The 23,313-nt window shown below is 31.2% G+C and overlaps 1 protein-coding gene across 1 annotated transcript; it reads left to right on the top strand.

Annotated features, from left to right (window-relative positions):
- The first annotated feature begins 2,517 nt into the window (after nucleotides 1–2,517).
- LOC143145518 (putative cytochrome P450 6a14) lies at nucleotides 2,518–14,630 on the top strand. The gene is made up of 5 exons (XM_076308972.1): nucleotides 2,518–3,073; nucleotides 8,480–9,002; nucleotides 9,838–10,059; nucleotides 13,537–13,788; nucleotides 13,864–14,630. The coding sequence occupies exons 1-5, from the start codon at nucleotides 2,735–2,737 to the stop codon at nucleotides 14,034–14,036; spliced, it is 1,509 nt and encodes a 502-aa protein (XP_076165087.1). The 5' UTR covers nucleotides 2,518–2,734; the 3' UTR covers nucleotides 14,037–14,630.
- Nucleotides 14,631–23,313: the final 8,683 nt, after the last annotated feature.

A 23,313-nucleotide genomic window follows, 5' to 3' on the forward strand; every position in this document is an offset into this window, starting at 1 on the left:
ATCATGTAACAGCATCAAATTCGGTATAGATGTGACCGATCAAATGGTCAGAAAATACAAAAGAATTTTTATTTCAATTTGGAGAAGAACTTGCTACCAAATGTCAAAAAGTGCAATCAACAGCTAGGCAAAGAAGATCAAGCAACACTAGTTACAAATGTAAGTAGTTACAGATTCACATGAACGGAAAACATGCCAGATAAGATATTGCAACGACAATAAAACTAACATAATCCGTCTGAAATGTAAAAAATACGTATGTGTAAAATGTGCAATCGAGAAGCCTCGATTGAGGTTTATTTATGATAGATAGATAAAGCTATGTATATATTTTGGAATAAATTTCATGTATCTGTATGTCATATTTATATTTCTAATTAATTTATAATCCAAGTAAATTTTTCGTTATATATACACATATGTGCAGAACACATTCTAAGACAGAAATAGTATGTCCTTGTTTGGCGGCTGCTAAGGAAAAAGAGTTTCCATTACCTTTAGATTAAGTAGGCAATGATGTGGTAATTATATATTTAGAAAATAGGGGTTTAAATATTTTTCGGGTTGTTCTTTTATTCCGGTCGTCGCGAGATGGCCGTCTACTCGGCCGAGTTATTAAATCGATACAATTGTTTCGTCGTTGATCGCCATCTCGTTGTTTATAGAAACAAGAGATAAGGAGTGATTATGAGCTGATGCAACAGAGTCAAAAACGCGTACTCATTACGCGTGGGTGCGTGTGTGTGTGTGTGTGTGTGTGTGTGTGTGTGTGTGTGTGTGTGTGTGTGTGTGTGTGTGTGTGTTTGTGTGTGTGTATGTATAGTTGTAATATTATTGTAATTACCTTACAATAAATATTACTTTATATTACAATAAATTGAAATTTTATCTTGGGTCAATATAGGCAGCAGATAATAGTAAAAGATAGCTTTCAAGGTTCTAAATGATGAAAGTTCGGTTGAGTCGAAGTAATGTCATTCAGTCGTAGATTTCCAGCAAATCCTTTTTCTTCTTATTTGCGAAGACTCTTCTGTCATTATCTGATTTTGACTCATGTCAGTATTAAGAATAAGTGTTTGCTACTAGTAATCGTTAAGAGTTCGAATGTACATACGTATTGTAGAGTTATATCAAAAGTATAAAAAGAAAAATGAAAGTAAATGTAAATACAAAATATTTCTCTTATTGCAATTTGAGAGCCAAATTGTTGGCACGAAACATCCGAGTATTAGATATGCTTTGTGTCTCTTATTTTACAATTTATGTAAAGTAAAACTAGACTTTCGATCAAGTGTTGCTTTGTATCCGATAAAAGTCGGGTAATTGCAAGAAATGATCTACAGTATAACTGCTTGTTGTTCATCTCCACCACTTAGGGGAATTTCTCTTGAGAAAGAGAGAGGAACGAACACAATATTTCCTTTTGTTCAATTTGAAGCCTGGTGTGGAGACAGATTTTTGTTATACCTTCCTAATTTTTATGCATTCTAAAAATCGACAACCCTGGAACACCAAAATTAGGGGATTTGGTTTATATTTAATTAAAATTAATATTTTACATCTTATTTATATTTTATATTGTATAAATAATTGTATTTCTGTAATTTAACCAGATTAAAGATTAAAATACAGAAAATGTCCAATGAAAATAAATGTAACATTGGTGAAGCAAAAACCTGAAGAAAGTTATGTTTTCAGATCTTTTCAGTGCATGATTTATGTTATTTTATGATTGATAAATCGCACAAGTACTGCACAAATCATGTTAAGATAATTGCAAGATTACTTTTACTTTATTAATTCGATTTGCATCAATTTTTCATCTGAAAAACCATTAAATAGGATATAATTTGGATAGTTTTCCATTAAAATTCGGAGAGGGTATATTTTACCATAATGCTTAATATGCATTTTTCTTTAGTAGGATAGATCGAACAAATTTTTCGATTAAATTTGTTTTATTAAAATACCTTCGATAGTTCAAAAATTATTAATGTATTTGGATTTTCTTCTCCCTTGCCTAGATCCGTGTAGATTTAGGGGAAAATTAAGAACGGGGTTTGATGACGATCACGTAGATCTATGAATACACAAAATGTGAATAAAATCCATTTAATGAGAAAAGAAGTGAGAATAGTTCATCGAAGTTGAATAAGGTTCTTTAACTTTATTGTATACTACAGTTGTTTGTTGCACGTATTCGTATTCTCCGATTATTTTACCCTTCTGGAGGTATTCATTTTTGATCAAATGATGATACTTGCGGTGGTCGATTTTATCGTTTGATAACAATTTTAAAAGAAAATGTTAATTAAGATTCATTTAAATAACCACCAAAGGTTTCGCAAGTTTGGTTCTCGAAACAAATCTACATATACTTTTCGCGTGTTTAATGGATTTTATTTTCATCGGTTCTTAGTTTACGCGTATTAAAGCGAAATGCAAGTCACGATATCAAACGCGTAGCGTGTGAGGGAAACTTATTTGTAAGGCGGCCGCCAACGAGGAGAAATCATTCTAAGTGTGACTGAAGAAGAAACCAGTGACTGTGATGACTCCGTTCCCTGTTATCACTTTGAAACCAAACGCGTGAAGAAAAATATCGATGCCATTAACCCGAGTTTAAGTCTTTATTTCGTCGTGTTTATTTAATTTAGTGATCGTGTACAATTTAAACCCGCAGTGTTCGATCGAATTTCGCGAAGGAATAAGTAATTGAACACTTGCGTACACGATGACTTGGCCAATGTTGGAAACTCTCGGACTTGGTGTTGCGGTACTCTTCTTGTTTTATTATTATTTTACGTCAACCTTCGATTTCTGGAAGAAACGAGGTGTGAAGGGACCAAAACCTATCCCTTATTTGGGTAATTTTAAAGATGTGTTTCTCGGGAAGGCTTCGATAAGTGATTGTTTGAACAAGGCTTACTACGACTACAAAGATGAACCGATGGTGGGAATATTTGCAGGACAGAAACCGCTCTTAGTTTTGAGAGATCCAGAATTAATGAAGGATGTACTTATCAAAGATTTTTCTGTCTTTGCTGATAGAACCTTCAAACCTGTGGAGGAGGTAAGTTAGCATTTTTTGATGAAAAATTGAGAATTAGTATAAGTACGAGTGCAGTGTTCAATAACGTTTATTCTAAGAAACACAATTAATTAATTTTTATTCAACTAATAATGTGCTTCCTCTGTTATCTGCAATAGTCAATTTTGTAGCACGTTTGATCTTTTTATTACGAGAATTATTATTATTTCAGAGTACTGATAAATATGTTTGATAAATAACGTTTAAAATATTCTTGACCGTTGTAATGTAATTATATATGGCTTTGGATTAATTATTTGGCTTTAGGCCAAAATGAGTTTCACATACCTGATCTACGATATTGTGCCATCTAACAGGCATGCATTGAATACCATAACAAAAGAAGGACACTGTTCTTTATGCAATTATTCAGAGATTCTTCTATCGATTTCGTTTTTATTAAAAGTTTCTTTTGCTGTTAAATAGGTTGTTGACTGCAAAATAGATAGTAATTTCCCGTGGTAATATCTAGACAGTAATAAATATGCATTTTCACGATAGGATAAAGCACTCTTCGGTAATTTCTCTTCATTAATATTATCTGTGTTTTCTTTGCTAGATTTATATTTAGTATTTCAAGTTGACGACAACAGACTTCTGAATATATTGTTCGATTAAGTTCTAGTAGCATAAAATGAACATATACTGCAGTTATTCTATCAATCAGATAAGAATGGGGTATCTTATTTCTATGTAAACCTCACTCTGATCTCAATGTCATTTTTCTATCTTTATTCCTTTAATGTATTTGTGCTTGAACCATAATTACAGAGTAGTCATTTCTTACATCGAGTAACGGTGCCATGATAAACAGGTTTCTGTGCAGAGAAGTACTGATTAATGTAGGGCATTCGTGTTATTGCCACGATATATATTTTTGATGGATCAATGAAATATGTTTGCAACTAAAGTGCATTGATATTTAGGGTAAATTGCATTGGAAAAAATTTCTACATTATTATTTTCTCAATCAACAATTTGGAACACTTCTTGTTTCTGAAATAGAGCAATATTTCTTTTTTATATTTTTGTAGTATACCAGGTGTCTAACTTGAAGGAGACTACCTAAATATCTCCTTTATTTTTAATGGCGCAACAAATATTTATGGTATAATTTAAACGGTATCGAGTGAGGAATACCATAGAAGAAAAATTTATTGTCCGATTATTTATTTATAGTTTTCTCAAGATCTTTCACTGTTTATGATTTTTGTCTATCTACTTGTCTTATCTCGAATGTGTTTTCTACGAACTAGTAGTAAATATTTTTAAGATTTACCTGATCACGATTGGTAAAAGATGCTTCGTCAATCAATACGACTTTTCTTAAAAAACGTTTCATCATCTTCCAATTATTGTAACGCTCATTGGCAAAAGAAGACGTGATTTTAAAAATCTCTGCCGTGAAAATTCTAACCAGTAAAGTAATAAACGAAATGGATGAAATTTCTGTATCTTTAGCATATGTGATATGTTCGATTTATTAATATTAATGTCCTGCTGCGATAACTTTTCGAACATTTGTCTCGTGCGTGAGAGTTTTAGATCTTTAATGTTTCTTATTTTCAGTAGTGCCATTTGTTAAAATCTTTCAATTATTTTAGAATACGACAAACGCAATGGACAGGAAATCATTCTGTATAGACCTGTATAGCTTCTCGTATGCATCGTTTAACTTTATCATAAATGTGGACCAGTTCAATCTTCTCTTGTTCCCAATAATAATAAGCTACTGTGGCGCGTTTATGTATTACTAACGAGTTCCTCGTAATCAACAAATAAACAGATTTTGTTCATAACAGTTGATAAGCGTATCATTCGTTCCTGTTATTTGGAATACTGCCGATGGATGTGGCTTTGGGCATTTTATAACGTAAATAGTACATTCAAAATTACCTTACAATTTTATCATATTTTGGATTCTGAAGATCACTTAAAAGTTATAATTTAAGTATACTCAAATGAATTTTTTCGATCGCTACAAGTTAGAATAAAAAGTAATTTAAGTTTTCCTGATGAAAAGTAACCTTGAAAAAACTATGCAGAAATAATCGGACAAAAAAATTTACTATTAATGACAAAATATTGAGTTTAAGATCACAAATTCAATAGTATATATAACATGTTAAATAAAGTTTTCTTTTCTCAAACAAGTATATAAGGATTTGTTTAACTTTAATTAGCTTTAGCAATGAAGATTGTATACCAAATGTATTCTAGGTAGGAAAAAAGATTGATCCCGGTATATATAACAGTTGTATGTTTTAGTTGGAAATGGTTATGATTATACGTTCGTTTCATATATAGATCGTACAAGAAAGAAAGAGAGAGAAAGTATATTAATGAATCGTTCGATTTATAATACATACCTATTATGCATGCACCTGCAATTTTGGGATACTCCGCATGAAATTTATAATCATATTCTCAACATAGTCATCATGTTATAATACATAAGATGTAATACAATATATAGGAATCATATTCAATACTTTAAGACAATACGATGAGTACATTTAAGGGGATATATAATATCACACTAAATGCATTGAAAGTATTTGCTTTTTTGGAAAGCAATAAAAATAAATTATTAAACGTGAAGACTTTAGGACATTCTTGTCATTACAAAATGCATAATTGGACATACTTTTCAATATTTGAAAATACAATTGATATTGCGTAGAAAGTTGCACAACACGAGTAAGACCTTGTCTCAATGAGCAGGTATAGATGGTAAATAGAATCGATGGAGAATGGCTTAATCGAATAAAAACGTCGATACTTTATTAAATACTCATGGTATTGTGTAACGAACGTTTCTTGGAAGAAATTACAAAAATTTCCGTTTTATATATACGTATTTGAATTAAGAAAATTAATTTTATTTTGAGAACCAAAAACAATTAAATATATCGTTGCAATAGTATGAACACTATCCTCGGAAAATCTTGGTTTATGTTTATAAATGTACACGCTCCTTTTTGCCTCTGCTTTTAAATGTCGTGACTCGGATATTTATCCGTAAATTGTTTACGAAGCAATCGCAGGTTATTCAAATAGCTTTCTTTATATTTTTTTGTACCGTTTCTCCTTACGGATAAACCATACTAAACAGTTAATTCACTTACAAGTATAACAGTCCAATTTTATCAGTTCAAAATTAATAAAATAACTATACGCATCCTTCCACCACAAATAGTTCTCCATAATCATGTATTTGATATGTATCTAATTTATTGGTACTTCCGAATAAGGTTGTTTCCAGAACAATTTTATGACTATGTAATGAATATTCACACTACGCGTATTCATGGATACAAGGTTGTGTCCACATATACACATGTCTATATACAGTGAGTCCTCGAGTTTATTCTGTAGCCATTCATGTAAGTCGAATTGCATAAATACAATCTAATGAAAGCTATCTAAAACTTCTGACTCACGATCAGAATACAATCTTCATTGCTAAAGTTAATTAAAGTTAAACAAATCCTTATATACTTGTTTAAGAAAAGAAAACTTTATTTATCATGTAAATGTAAGTACACCCATAAACTAAATACAAGGACGTAAGAAGCGTTACTACCGTAAAATTTGAAGGTTTATTATAAATAGTTTGTGTACGTATGTATGTATTTGTATATTAAATAAAATTTGTTTAAGAAACGCTCGGTATCTTATATTCAACCTTGTTAAATATTGATTATACCAACATGTGAAGAAGTAATTCCTTCCTTTTTGATATTTTAGACTTGCAAAAATATGTATAAGATGATAAGAGAACTGAAATGTTGCTTTAATAAAAACGACATACATATTAACTAAAAACATAAATATGACTGCTGGAAAATAACAAAATGTACGTAATAAAATGATTGATTAATGTATGTGAAAAAAATTTACTATTAGTGACAAAATATTGAGTTTAAGATCACAAATTTAATAGCATATATGCTTTATTCAAAATAGTTGAAAAGTCATAAAAACTAAAATAAATGTACGCAATTAATAACGAACAAGAGAATTTTGAAGAGGAAGTAAGAACTTAAATTAATACTAAAAACAAAAGAGATTTTAAATAGTTGAAAGGTAAAATTCAGAAATTACACCAAAATTATTTAATGGAAGGTCTAGCTTGTTATATATATGTTTCAATCCTTAGATTATGCGTTCTCTTTATAAGTGAAATAAGTTAATTACCTAAAACCAAACTAATTATAACTAAATTATAAACGAAGAATCAAAATTTGAATCTTGTAGTTAAATAATTTTGTCAGTCTCAATTAAATTTATATTATTATATATTATTTTATGTTTGACTTTTAGAAGGGTAGAAATTTCTTTCAGAAGTAAAACAAATAAATGGTTTATTAATTATAAATATAAATTCAAATTTTGATTCGACGACATGTTAAATAATTTTTCAACTGCAAATATGACCGATGATTAAAGAAAGTTCATTTCTACTTTTGTCCAATAATGCATAAACAAAATATACTCTTTTCTCTGTAAGCAATACTACTGTTATCATTTATTGGGACGTATAGAATAATGCTTTGTTTAAATTTTAGATATTGGAACTATCTAAAATTTCACCATTTCTTACTAATCACAAGTTCCATTAATTCGGAAAAACATAATTCGATAATACCGTAAAAGTATTGAAAGAAATATCACATGCATGTGTACTAATAATCACAAGTTTATCAATTTGGCAATTATATTGATATACAGTTATAATATATATGCCACTATTGACATTCAGTTTCTGATAGTACATGTGCATTCTCAACATTATGCCTCTATGTCTCCTACACTAGTTCCTTTTAAATATTTCTGCTAAAAGAGTAAACATTATTTATCTCAACGATATAAAATACCCGGTCATTTTAAAAACTTTCAAAGTCCACTTCTTACTTCTCTGTGTACATTACACGAGTATATACATTGTTTGTCGTATGAGTGAGTTATTGGTGTACCCTGGTCTTATCCGACTTGTTCTAACTTGTTTAAATTTGCATGAATTTTTAAATCATATAAATTAGGAATAAATTTAAGGAATGAAATTGCTTATCCTATGAATAATTACTAAATATTAATAACCTGTCAAACGATTAAAGACTAAAATATTACGTTTTCCATTCCTTTGGATAGATATTGATTTTTAAGTACACGTTTACTTATATTCTGTTGCTTATTATATTGATTGTTATACACATGCAAAGTTGGCACTATTTATTTTAGAACTTAGTTGGAAGTTAGTTTCTATGCGAAGAAAGTATACTCGCTGTTGTTTGTAAAAAAAGAAACAGTCTTTTTAGCTTATCATAATGGATTCCGAAACCGAGATTACTCTTTTTTTATGACATATCGATGTGTAATTTATAGATTGAACCATTATCGGCGCACCTCTTCAGACTTGATTCCGCTAGATGGAAACCCTTGAGAACAAAACTTTCTCCTATCTTTTCTTCGGGGAAGCTGAAGGAGATGTTTTACTTGTTGCTGGAGTGTTCGAATCACTTTGAGAAGTACCTGCACGACCTGGTCGCTATAAGCGACGTAATTGAGTGCCGTGAAGTCGCAGCGAGGTACACCACTGACGTGATTGGTTCCTGTGCATTTGGCATTGAGATGAACGCACTCACCGGAGAGAGTGAATTCCGCAAGGTGGGCCGGAAAGTTTTCGCAACAAGCTGGATTACCGTTATTAGGGATAGATTGAGAGAAGAATATCCGTTGCTCTACAAGATGTTTGGTCGCGTTCTCAACGACTACGAGATCAGTGACTTTCTTACAAAGATTACAAGAGAGTCTATAGATTACAGAATTAAAAATAACATCCATCGACACGATTTTATCGATACATTGGTGGACTTGAAGCAACACCCAGAGAAACTCGGTTGCGAAGGTATAGATTGAACAATTTTTATTTTTCCCGATAATGTGCAAATTTTCTAAACGTTTTTAGCATCGGATAAAGTACGAGTGAGCTCCTATTTACGAATTAGTTACCGAATCACAGTAGTATTCACTTTTGCTAAAAAATATTTTACTTTAGAAGAGTTGTTTAACAGTGTGCATGAGTATAAATATGTATTTACAAGATGTATTTCTTTTAATTGTTTTCTTAAATCTCTGTGTCGTGATGTAATGTTACTTTCATAGTGTCACGATTGGCAGAAAATTACATAGGAAAAAATAATATTTTTATCGTTAACCGTGATGTATTCACTTTCATGCATATCCAAAGAATATTAAGAATCATTTTTCTTGAAAATAAAACTTCGAAGCAAAACTCGTTAAGCCTCCTCCCTCTCCTTTACTTGGCTGTATTGTAAAGATTGTATCCAGTCTTTATTTTACAATAAATTGTACATCCCTAATAAAATGTACAATTCGTGAAAGTTAAATTGTTTAAATGTATTCCGGTGCAAACAGCTTGAATTTAGTGCTGTTATAGCAATTGATAAGTGAAAACATGTCTCCGTTCCATGGGTTACATCTGTCATCATATTTTTAGTTTGAGTTGTGAACGTTTAAATTTAATTTGATCATAGGCGAACATTTGTGGGCTTGTTTTAATAAATAGAGTGCTCAATTTTAATATTTGCACAATGTTAGAAAATAGTATTTAAAGATATTTAAAATTAGAATATAAAGATATTGCGTTTTTATAATGTAATCGATGTTTTCTTGTGTTTTATGTTCTTCGTTTAATAAATTATTTTGTTTTGTACGTATAGAACTGACCGAGCAATTTTTGACGGCACAGGCTTTCGTTTTCTTTGTCGCTGGCTTCGAAACGTCTTCGGTAACAATTACCAATATTTTGTACGAGTTTGCATTGAATCCATTGATTCAAGAGAGAGCTCGAGAAGATATTAAAAATGTTCTTCAAACGACCGATGGTGTAATCACGTACGACTCTTTGAAGGAAATGAAATATCTAGATGCATGTTTTAAAGGTATGATTTGTTTAATAATTACTAAAGTAATAGTTGAGAATAGTAACGAGAAAATTATGCCATTTTAATAAATAAATAGATAAAAAAAATTGTATATGTAGAAGTTGAAGGATGTTAAGACAGTGATCAGAAATTTTCAGTGAAATATTGATCAATCAATTGTGTGTTCGATCTTATAATCGTATAACACATAAAATATTTAATGCTTTCCACTGGTATTTAAAGTAATTTATGCATTGATATTAAATCAGAATCAATTTAATAAATATTTAATACTTCGATTTTATACATTGAGAGAATACCAATGCATGACCATTAATGCACGTTATACTAGTTTACTTGTTCGCAATTCATAAAGGAATTCGTCAAAAGAATTTTATGAAAGAAAAAATCAACTATTTCTATTTGATTGAATGATATAGATGAAATTTCTCTCGGTGAATTATTCGCAAAATACTTATTAATACCACTTTCTCTTTCGAGTTGTCGCGTACATGTATGTAGATCGTCGACATTGTACATAAAACAAAAACTATATTTGCTTCGTGCAACTGCATATTCATTCAAAACGATAATTTCAATGAACGTCTTCAGTGACGAGAATGATAACAAGACAAACTTTCAAGACACATTCATTAAGCAATAATTGTTTGATAACGTTAAGACATATTAATGTAAATTTTTCGATATTAAATAATCGAAACAGTATGATTTATATAGTCATTGAATTTTTCTTTTTCTGTTGCACAAGAATATCGGTAAATGGCCTTAAATTCTCGTAAAAAATGACCTTAGAAAAAAAATAATGCTACCGTTACACGCACCTTTTTAAGGGCAGTGCAACTTTGTCTTGAAGAGTTCTTTCATACAATCAAAAACAATGCAGATAATTATGTGTTCCATCCTGTATATATTTATCGTCCTATTTCACTTATTTTCTGCATTTATAATTATGTATTACGTGTAAGATATTTTATAAATTGTGGTATAAACGAAAATGAGATGAAAACGGAGGTGGAAAGTATACAAAAGAACTTTTCATTCGAGGAATGTGTGATATGTCAAGTATGTTATGTTTGTGTTTTTGTTTCGATAGTTCTCTTTCATATTTTCCAGACGATTAAGGGGTTTGTTTGCTTTGAAAATAAAGAGGATAAATTTTATTTTTATATTATCTTATAGTTTCAAGTCTTACAAAAATTAAATTAAAAAAATTGGTAGTATTATAAGACTTTAAACTGATCCTATTTAAAGTCGTTTTCTTGGAGATGATATTTTCCAATTTGTTTGACATAAGGAACCTAGAAGATAAAATAAACTTGGCATCTGTAAAACTCGGTAACTTCCTTATCTGTAAAAGTCTTGCTTTTATCACTTGAAGTAGTAATAAAATTTAGTAAAGAAACGGAATTTTTCCTTTAACATTCTGCGATTTTTGTAATTTTCGAGTAATTTTCTTATTTTCTTTATTTCAAATGATAGAGCAAGTTATTATTCCAAACGTGATTACAAGTTTGTGTGTATACATTGTGCGCAACCATATATTACTTCAATAAAATCAATTTTTTGAACTTAAACAATTCCTGTAGATTAGGAAAATATAAATAAAATTATGTAAGAAATTTGGAAGTGATATGTCAAATATTTTTTTAAGCAAGTATCGCAAGTATCAGTCATTTTTGAGGTTTCCTAAGTAGATAGGTAGATCGTTTCAATTTTGCGTGCACGTGATTACGATTCACTATTTCGTAGAATGTTTTGATAGTTGACTCAAACTAGGTTCTGATCTTCATCTGATTGTAAAGTGGTGTATTTATACTCTTTCCGTATACTCTTTCTCTCTCCGAAATTCAACATATACTACTTTCGTAGCATTATTTTACAGTGTGATGACAAATAATCTTGTAATCTGAAATTTCCTTATCGAAAGCCTTTAATAGCAGTTAATTGGGATATAAGTGTCACGTACCGGAGTCGCAATATCTCTTGGTAAATAAGCTTTAAATTACAAAATGGTGAATTATTCTTAAGTATATATATCTGTTGTCAGGCAAAAATAAAACAAAATTTATTATCGAACATACATGGTGGAGAGCGTGTTGTCGGTTGCTGTCAACGCTAATTGACTAATTGGTTCAACAGGAACTTATCTGTCGATTTCGACAATATTTATTCGGCACGTATTTCATTATCCGGAAAAGATAATGATAAAATATTATACATTAATTTGGTGAATTGTACCAATTACGTATATTTTTTCAAACTAAACAATTATGCTTGTTAGATTCCTTATAATTTTACTAATTAAAAAAGTTGCATTTGAAAAACAGGAAAGATAACATATATCCAGTAGCTATATTGATAACATGATACATTTGGTTTGAGGGTACAACATTGTTAGTGTAATTTTTACGACACTGGTTTACTAGTCTCTTTGAATCAGAATGTATATTTGAGAATTATGATAATCAGGGAGAGGATATGTTCATTTGCAAAACCGATGAATATGTTTCTCTTTATTTACTAATCTAATCAGTTGACTAAAGAACTATTTGGAATACTTATAACATGTGGAACGATAATTCGGAACGTATCTATCTGTAGATCTATTTTCCAATATGAGTAGTGCAACTCCTAGAGATGTAGGAAGGACGTAAGAGATAATTAGTAATATAGAAAAATATGAATAATTTCAATTATCTCTTTTTATTAATATGATACGCTAATCATTGAAGTCTAACAACAGTAAGTCTACTTTACTTGTATTATTTTAAACCTACTACTTATCTCGGACGCAGAATTTTTTTTTCAAGTGGGTGCCTTTCAAAAAGTTTCAAAACCATTGATCTATATTTATATTTGCATTAATATGTTCTATCGTATTATTGAGATTGGTGTCAGTCAGAAGAATAATATCGCAAGGTACACTATTCAAGTAATTTTCAATTCTTCGGTAATCTTTACTTTAGATATTATAATTGAATTGTGAGAAATAGTGGGTTTTTAATATATTGGGTTGTTCGGAAAGTCATTTCGTTTTTCAAAATGGAGAATAGATAATTTAATAAAATGTTTATACACTATAAAAAAATCATGTTTCATTTTCACCAAAAAAAAAACGAAATGACTTTCCGAACAACCCAATAGAATTGAAAATTGTAATAAGTAGTCTTATAGCTTTTGGTAAGAGTGTTTTGATTATTTTACCAGTAATATTGTCGTAGACAGGTGACTTTTTCTATCTCGATATTACTTACGATACTTTGAACTTCTTTTGAAGTTATAATACTTTTATAAATCTCCTATTTATAACACTTCTCGTAACTTTTGATTTTATAAGCTTGAATTAATAATAAATACAAATACTTGGTTGGAATTTACTAAATTATTAAATTTTATATACATATGCACATTTATGCATCGTATATTTATTTTATTAAATTCATATAATCATTAATGTCTTCTGGATTTTTACAGAAACTCTCAGGAAATACCCAGTACTACTGTTTTTATCCAGATTAGCACTAGCGGATTACACGTTTCAGAAATTGAAAGTCAATATTCCGAAGAATCAGGAAATTTTTCTGCCAGTTTACGCGATACAGCACGATCCAGATATTTATCCAGAACCAGATGTCTTTGATCCCGAAAGGTTCATCGATGAAAGAAACAAACATAGACACGCAATGCATTTTTTACCGTTCGGTGATGGTCCAAGGAATTGCATCGGTAAAGTATCCTCCTGTTGAATGAAATCAAATGGATTTCAAATTCGACAATAACTGTATCCGATTTCCTTTTCAGGTGCAAGATTTGCCACCATCCAGGCGAAAGTGGCAGTTATCAAAATTTTGTCAAACTATAAAGTTAATGTTTGTGAGAAAACTAAAATACCGTACATAATGGATATGAAGGCGTTGTTCCTTTTACAACCAGCTCATGGAGTATACGTAAGTCTGACGAAACTTGAAGAGTAGGGAACATTTACGAGCATGGACGTATTAACAGGAACTAATGTCATTATATAAGGAGATACTTCGATTTATATAAAGATATTTGAATTCATTTCCCAAAATGCTTTATATTATATTAAAAGATTTTTATTTGTACATAAGTTATAACTAGTCATGTGGAGTAACTCTACCTTCTGGTCTGTTGAAAAATATATTTAATGACAAAACAGTCTGAAATGAAACAACAACATAGTTTTATAATATGTAGCAGTTGCTAACGTTAAATGTACAAACTTTTATTTAGATGTTTTTATTCGTTCAAAGTTTAACATTGGATTTTTCAACCTATAGTTCGTTCACCCATAACGTGAACATAGTGTTAATGTAATTATACTTCGCTCACTTATGATGTATTACGTAAAGGAAGTGAGGGTAATACGAATATAGTTATGTATACTTATTTTTTAAAGTATGCAATATATTGTATCTTTTCTTGAAATTGTAGCGAAAAGAAATATGGTAGCATGTAGAAACGTCCATGTCATACAATAGGAATTTAATTATATTATATTGAAAATGTAATGTGTAATGTGAAATAAACTTTATTATGATTCTTCACCTAGTTATTATTTATTTGTCCGTATACAGGGTAGGACATTTAAGGCAAGTCACCTGGATAACTCGTTATTTTTAAAGATAGGAAAGAATTATTGAAACAAATGTTTTAATTGCACGGGGGATATAGTGTAACGTTTCTTGGTACCCTGTGAAAACACCAAAGGCATTATAAGTACATTATTATATTTTTTTATGGTATGATCATTAGTTATTTAACCGTCACTAGAAGTCATTTAAGGTGATTAGAAGGCAGTTACGAAGAAAACTATATTATTTCAGAAGACAATTATAACAAGATGTAACTAATTTAAGTGTTCGATATGATGACCATGAATGTTGATACATGTTTCGCAGCGGTTTGATGAAATTTTCAATAGTCACAAATTTTGTTAAAAATTTAAGCTTTGTAAAATTCAAACTTGTCATTGGAATAACAGATAAATTATCATTCATAAATAATCAGTGGAATTGTTAATCAGTGGAAATTGGAACTCACACGTTTCTGGAACGGGCAGTCGGAAACTTTACCACTTCTTTATATAGTCTATCTAACAAGAACGTGACCGGTATAATTTAATAACGATTCATTATAATTGCACGAAAATTATTGTATACATATGTACTTCTTACCTACACTACTATAACACTTTCATTTTAATAATTGATCCAATGATCACCATTGTCCAAAATTGCTTTAAAACGTGACAGCACGCTATCGATTAACTTAACTACACATTCTCGAAGTAAAGCTTTCCATAATATTAGTATCTATCGAGATAATTATTTAATATTCTACGCGTTTTCCTTGAAACTTCATCTTCGTGTTACCCAAAAAGTTTTCTATTCAATTCACGCATAGTGACTGCAATTGAATGGCCAATTCAATACTGTAATGCGTTTTCCGATTTTCTATTGGTACAAAGTCGATTCCTGAGTTCTGGAATCCAATTTCCATTTTTTTTTCTACGTCACTTGTTTTTAGATACCAAGAGAGCTTTCTTATAAATTGTATAATTTTATTGTTCCAAAACCAACAGATGATATTTATATTGATTGCTGGTGGCAGTCACGAGAAAGGTCAAATATTCTGGTACATGGGGGCTGAGGTAAAAGGTCTACCCACGAAAGGTCTATTTTTCTCTGCAGATTACCTTGTGTGTGTTCTGAAGGTAGGAAGCAATTGCAGTATCTGTTTCAAAGTATCGTGACGATCGATTGCCTAAAGTGTACAACGATGGCAAAGGACTGTGTTAATTTTGTCAAAACGTGTTTAGAAAACGATATAGCAAGCGATCTGAATGGTAAATTTGCTTACGAATCGTACATTTGAATATTAATTGTAAAATCTAATTGGGTAGCGAGCTACGCGTAACAAACACCTTGCAACGAGCCGGTGCATGTAACTTTGTTAAATAAGGTTCGAAAAATCATGTTTCGAAGAGGGGCTTGGTGATACAGGATAGCTGAATGTGAACAAAAGCGAAATGTATGACTGTATGCGAATGTGCGTTGGCACGGTATAGTGGAAATGTTACTGGGAAGATACGTATCGTGCATCGTGTATGAAAGGAAAGAGAATGAGAAAGCCCGAAACACAGGGAAAGTGTAAATGGTAAGAGATAAGAAAAGACATTATAATTAATAAACGTGTTATTTATGTTTTCTCGTGGAAAGGAAGAAATATTCGAAAAACTCTGACACATTATGGATTTATTTCTCTTTGATCCATTATGTACTCTTTTGCATTAGACACATTGGGCCTTCTTGTAGGTATATTTTAAATATCGTCACAAATCGAGGACTCTGGTTTTAACGTAGAATATTTAGACAAGGCTCCTCTAATATTATTTTTAATATTATATTAATTTTAACTTTCTGTTAAATAACGACAAAACTTATCGAGCAACTTAGTAATTTTAAGATACCAATTTATAGTAAAACACGTACAAGACCATCGAATAATTCACTTGGATCTAGAATAGAGATTCTGTGTCTTTTTGAAGTGTCTTCTTATTTATTGTTAACACCAGATTGTTATTGTATAAAAATTGACGCCAAGAACTTATTGGCCAACTTGATGATAAATTTTGTAATAAATTCCTGAGTGGGTTTTCATTACTTGGTCCGCATAACATAATCCTATCACTGTCACGACAGAACGATGTCGTAACTGTTACTTTTATCGTTGCACTTAAATGGGCGAAGTCACGATGGTGCCTCTTAAGGGTAAATCGCTTCGAAGTTATAGTTTTATACGAACAAAAGTCGTTATACGAAAGGGTCAGCCGGTTGGGGCAGCCGACTATGCTATTCGTCGTGATACCAATATTTACCCCAAGTCGGCGCGGCTCGATCCCGAGAGGTTCAGAACGAGGATTTCGAGTCAGCAAATCCTGTGTCCCATTTAGTTGGTTTAGAAACGATTTCAGGGAACTGCATCGATAACGCTTTGAAAAATGTCTTATTGCGTTTAAGGATCCTCGTGTTTCTGAGATATTGAACGCGCCATTCTGTCCTTGGCGGAGCTCACAAATTAAAGTGAACAGGGTTCCATTGCAACTCTGAGATTTCGTTTCTCCAAAACGTTTCTTAACACGGCTTGAAAACATTTGTGAATTCACGGCATATATTTTGACGAGGGTTCCCTTGAATCGTGCCGTGAAATGTTTCCCACGTTCAAAAGAACGTCTCCCGTCTCGCTACTCTCTTCTCTTGTTTTTCCGTTTGTTCGTCAGACGGAAAAAGGTAGAGAGCTTGTAATTCAGTAAATTGGACTCATTTGGGTAATGCGTGACTGTGTGCTTTTATGCAAGAAAACATTCGTGCGTCGCCAATCGCGAAATGCTTTTGAATTAGATTGGAATCGAAGTAACACGAACAATTTCAATTTCGATAAATAACTGAAAAACTCGGAAGATTTGTGTGTATGTCACCCGTTCTGTTTAAACGTCGAGGTTAAATGACACGGTGTCTTTTTAAACAACGAATTCTACCGTTAAAATTAAAACGTTTCGTAAAAAGAACACAGCAGCCGTCGTATTATCTCGGCACAGACATTTCAGAATTTCGAGAATCCACATCATCTACTCGGTGTGTATTTTGAACTTAACCCCTTTCTTAGGGTGCGCCCCAGAATCTTATTGCGGAAGCAATAAACTTCCTTCTCAAGTACTCCATTGTCGACCTTCCCGGGCTTTTAGTAACCTCGTCGTAATTGTGACGAACGTAGCACTTCCTACCTCACTCAGGGGATCCTTTTGTAACTGACTCCAGAAATCATAATCAGGCATAAGAAGCCTCTTGCGATCGATAATCGCGTTTCTCATTGTGAGAATTTTCATAACCGGAATCGACGGATCGTTTAGTTCCGGACTGCAAAGGTGCTCGTGTCGCACAAACGTCTCGTCATTAGCTGTGATCTACTCGCAATCTGTAACAGGTTATGGATCCAGAAACTTGTTCAAAGTATTACAAGTGCACTCAAATGTTTATGTCTTGGATGGTCAGGAATTGTGATCAGTTAATTTTCCGATATATAATAGTTTTGTACATTTATCCTTTGAAGTCCAAATATTGCGAGAAGCAAATTAAAAAGTAATCGATCTTTTCTAGAAATAACTCGAACGATTGGGAAATTTTAACGTAGGGGTGTGTAATCTAGGTTCGAGCAATGGAAAAGGTGTAACTCTTCTTGTCGGTGTGTTTATATTAATTTTTGTTTATATTAATGTACTTTCGAAATTTTAGGAGGTTGGTGAGGTGGAAGAGTGAATCCAAAATGTAAAATTTTATTTTGGAATATTCGATAGTTTTACTGCCAACGTCTGTCGAATAACCGGTGATACAATAACGATATTGGTATCATCTATACAGTGTTTCATTTAAAATCTGCCCATTTAATTTTAAGACGAATTATGTTTTAATTTCTACTGTTATAAATTGAATTTATTTTTAAAGGATTATGTATAACAAATTGATCATTATAATTAAACGAATATGTGATATAATTATTTAAATTTTGCTCTTTAAGATAAATATTGTAATGTATGTTCGATATGGATATTAATTTTAAGTTAACTGTTCAGCTGACACTTCTGGAAATTTCTTTTTAAGAAGGGGATTATTGTCATTGACTTATGATAATAGTCTAATAAGTATTTTCCTACTTGTCGATAATGATGATTGGAAAGTATGAGACAGTAAATGAATTAGTTGTGAATTTATTACAACCAACAAAGTTGAATTGGAATTATAACCTACATATATCAAATTTATTTAAATTTGTAAGAATTTTCATATCAAATTTATTTAAAATCATCTTCATATTTCAAAATTGTGTAAATGTAATTATATCATCATTTTAAGTTGTATTTAGAAACTTTCAAGAATAGACGTGCTTAACAGTCCATACAGTTTATGTAAGGTCAAAATACATCTTCCATAGTTTCTTAATACTAATTATAATTTAAAAATCATTTACAATAGCTGTAAATATGTTTATTTGTTTTCAAAATATGTATGGCGATTCTATAAATAATTTTTTAACACGTTTAAACCATGTTCACAATTATGATCCTATTCGTATTCCTAATTCTTTAATTGTGGTCCATTTAGTGAATCTTTTGTAAAATGTTTCTAAAACGGGTCTTTATAGCGGCAGAAAATATTAAAACACAAGTTATAATTAATGTTCAGAGGTTAAAAAAATTATTTAATTTGATTTATCGACAAGTAGGTACATACATATATTTCAATAAACATCTTTGACGTTTGTGAGATATTTTGCATTTATACTTTAACATTTAAGAAATCTGTGAATTAGAAGATTTCAAATATGTTGCAAAATCGATACCGCCAGATTACCAATAACCAGTGTACATAAAAAGTCAATGAAATTCCGCAAAGTGAAATACCACGTCCCTCGGACTGATGTAACACGATTTACGCTTGTGTTCATATTTTTACAGGTCCAGCGAATATGTGCAAATTGGTTCCATAGGTCGAGATGAACGCGGAATGACATTTAGCTTGCGTAATTTAATAAACAAGTTTTAACAGTATATCGCGATTGCACGTTGATAACTTTGTTCCGGAGGAAAAGAATGCTATTCTCTTTGTCGTGGCGATAAAGCCGGACGCGACAAAAGCCAGGAAAGTGCGAGCTCGGGATACATATTTATGAAAATGTTGATTCGAAAGTTCGACATTTAAATGGAGCGGTTTTCAGTTGCAAGCGGGAAACTTTTTTACCCGCGGGGAAAAAGGGTCCGTTGTTTGGATAGCTGGTGACTTTCGCGCGGAAAATATTGCAACATTTCGAGACATACGAAACCATTTTTGTCCTTTTTGTGCGTTTTAATAGGATCTCAGCTGAGTCTGCGTTACAAAGGGAGGCGAAAGTTTAACAAAAATCGATCGAGCTTTGAAGTGGCGGTTAAGTTCGCCACACTACCGATGGAGGGTGACAGTGTAGCCGTTTCCGGACGTGTGAAATATCCTGTATCTTATGTACAAACGGAATGTTTTCTCGACAATACGTTTGCAAATAGATTATAACTTTGACACTGTCGTTAATTAAGTTGGAAATGTTGTTCGACCATTAACATCTATTAATTTATATTTACTGCTACCGCGATTAGTCAAGTCTAATTCCATTAGATCGCATAATTATAAAATATATTAATAAGTCGATTAATTTAATCTCGACAAAATTTATGAATTTCAATTACTGACATAATAATTCTTTTTACGATTTCTTTTAAAACAATTAAATTTTTAAGTTTATATTTAATCCAATGTTTCACGTGTTTATGTATCGTATCATGCACTTAGAGTATGGCTTACTCCCACTTGAGCATTTACTCAAGTGGGAAAGCCTACAGGGATATTTCATAACTGGTAGGATTTTTAAAGAATTACCTGTAAAAATCAACAGATCTATCAGAATTGTACTTACAATTATGAGATTATTATTTTCCTATACTGAAGTTACAATGTTACGCAAGTCAGGAAAAGATCTAACATTAGCTCAGTTGCTTCTTTTCATTGTATCCAAATTGTTCGAAGAAATCGAAAATTTAGCAGAGATTATAAAATATAATAAAAGAAAAAGAATTTTATACAAGATCATTAGTTTGGCTTCCGTAAGAAACAATACTATTGAACAGACGCATCGAATGACCATCGAAATATTAACTACATTAAAATAGAAATATTGTTTACAGTATTTCTTGATATAGAAAAGACGTTTGATCGAGTGTAGCATCAAGGCCTTTTCATAAAACTGACTGACATTCTTTCTGAAAATTTATACCACTTTTATAATCTCATATCTCATAAACCACATATTCTACACTGGAATACAAAATAATCATTCAAACATACACTGCATTAGAGCAACAAAAAGCACGACATTATTCACTAAATTCTCTCAATAAGCCGCTACTAGAAAAATAACGACCATTAATTTAAAATTACATCTAATAATACTTGAAGACTGGACGAAAAGTACAAAAATTATGATTAACTCGAATAAATCTATTCAAATTGCATTTACATTGAAAAAAGATACATCGAAGAACCTCCGCTTAAACAATACTCTCATTCCTCAAGTAACAAACATCAAATAGGTCTCTATTTAAACAACTCACTAACTTGGAAGCATCACATCTCACAAAAAATAGAATACATAAAAATGATTAAAAGGAACATGTACTGGTTATTCAATAGAAACTCTAAGTTCCAAATGTACAAGAAACTATTAATATACAAATCATTTATTAAACCAATTCGGACATATGGTATTCAGCTGGAGGGCATACCTGCTAAATCGAATATTACAAAAATGAAACGAGCTCAATCGAGTTGCTTGTGGTAAATCACAAATGCCCCTTGATATGTTTGTAACGAAGAAATATGTAAAGATTTACTAATGCCATCAATACATGAAAAAATAAATTAGCTTTTAAAAAGACACAAAGGACGTGTAAAGATGCATGATAACCCCGCAACGACGATATGTTATAAACCAATACTCAGAAGGCTCAAAAGGAAACCCCATATATTTAACCGAATACCTAAATCACAGTGTAAACACTTAAGTGAACCACAAATAGTGCTTGCACCATACTGGTGGTACGAGCAGCACGCTATCGAAATAACTAATGGGATAAAAATAATTACTTATTGTCAAGAGATAGATTGTAATTATAACAAAAGAAGAAAGCAAATTGTTTCTTTCCTTACTCGAAATCCTTATCTAGATAAGTATTTTATTTTCATTTCCAATAATAAACTTCAGCGATAAAAAGTTTGAACAGTATGTATATAAACTAAAGATATAAACTTTAGAGTTTGATAGAACTCGTTTCAAGAAGTAATCAAATATTAATAAACCCTGTCCTAAAATAAATAGTTTCAGAGATATTTAGCTTTCTAATTTGTAGATCAGTCGACTTGTTTGTAGTCGTTTGTAACCGTTTGTATCACGAAAGTTCACTGTCTCGACAACTTTAGTCACAATAAAATCAATCATTAATTGTCACTGATTCTTAGTGACACAATAAAAGAGATCAGTATAGTTAAAATAGACATAGAAGTTATATATTTCGCAGACGACAAATTTTCTAGTTCTACCAAACCAAGTTTCTATGATCCAATTGGAAACGTAATCAAGGTTATTATAGCAGATAAGCTAATCTCCGGAGTTTGTCCAACAGATTTTAAAAATAATCAACAATTGACCGGTGATTAATCACTGGCGAGGTGATCCCAAATATTTTATGCTTTCTGTTTTGAATAAACTACACTGTGCACTTATTTTGTGAGAATAATCCTTCAATATTATAGTACGTAAATTATCGAATTGTGAAACAAGGGAATATAACCACAGGTTTTTTAAGAAGTACTATCCACTTAAATAAACAATAGGCGATTGAAACAATACACGTGGCGAATATCATAGACACTAGTTATGTTTATTTTTATTACCTCTCATTGTGTATGATAATAATAATTTTTATGAATCATATTATTGGCTTAATTATGCTCCTCGTGCTAAACTAAAATAATCTCTAACAAAGTAATCGGATGAAAATCAATTAACTGCTCAAGGTTACTGCCTTGAAAATGGCACAATGCCTAGTTTGACGATATGTCAACTTACTTCTCTGTTCGAAAGACCGAAACCATGTACTTACAGATTTCCATGAAAAGACGAGAACTAGAGCAGTTAGTTTAACCGTGTGAAGGGAATAGCTCCTCAGTAGCTTTTAAACGCAAATTGATTTTGTTTTAACTATAGTTGTTGACACTGAACTTTCGTGGTACAAACGGCTACAAACGAGTACAAACGAGTCGTTTGAACTACAAATTTGGAAGTTGAATATCTCTAAAACTATTTGGTTTGGGACAGAGGTTAATTAATATTTGATCACTTCTTGCTATAAATTCTACCAAACTCTAAAGTTTACAGCTATGGTTTATATACATACTGTTAAAAATTTTGGTGGCTGAAGTTAATGATCGAAAATGAAAGAATAAAAAAAAAAAAGAATTTTGTGTCCTAGACATGCTAATTAAATTCATGAGTAATGATGGGATTTCAATATTCTTACTTACAATTTGTTAAGCAACTGAAGATTACTTTGCATCAAGTTGAGACTGATGTATTTAAATTTTAAGA

This window comes from Ptiloglossa arizonensis, chromosome 4 (genome assembly GCF_051014685.1).
Source record: "Ptiloglossa arizonensis isolate GNS036 chromosome 4, iyPtiAriz1_principal, whole genome shotgun sequence".
Lineage (NCBI taxonomy): Eukaryota > Metazoa > Arthropoda > Insecta > Hymenoptera > Colletidae > Ptiloglossa > Ptiloglossa arizonensis.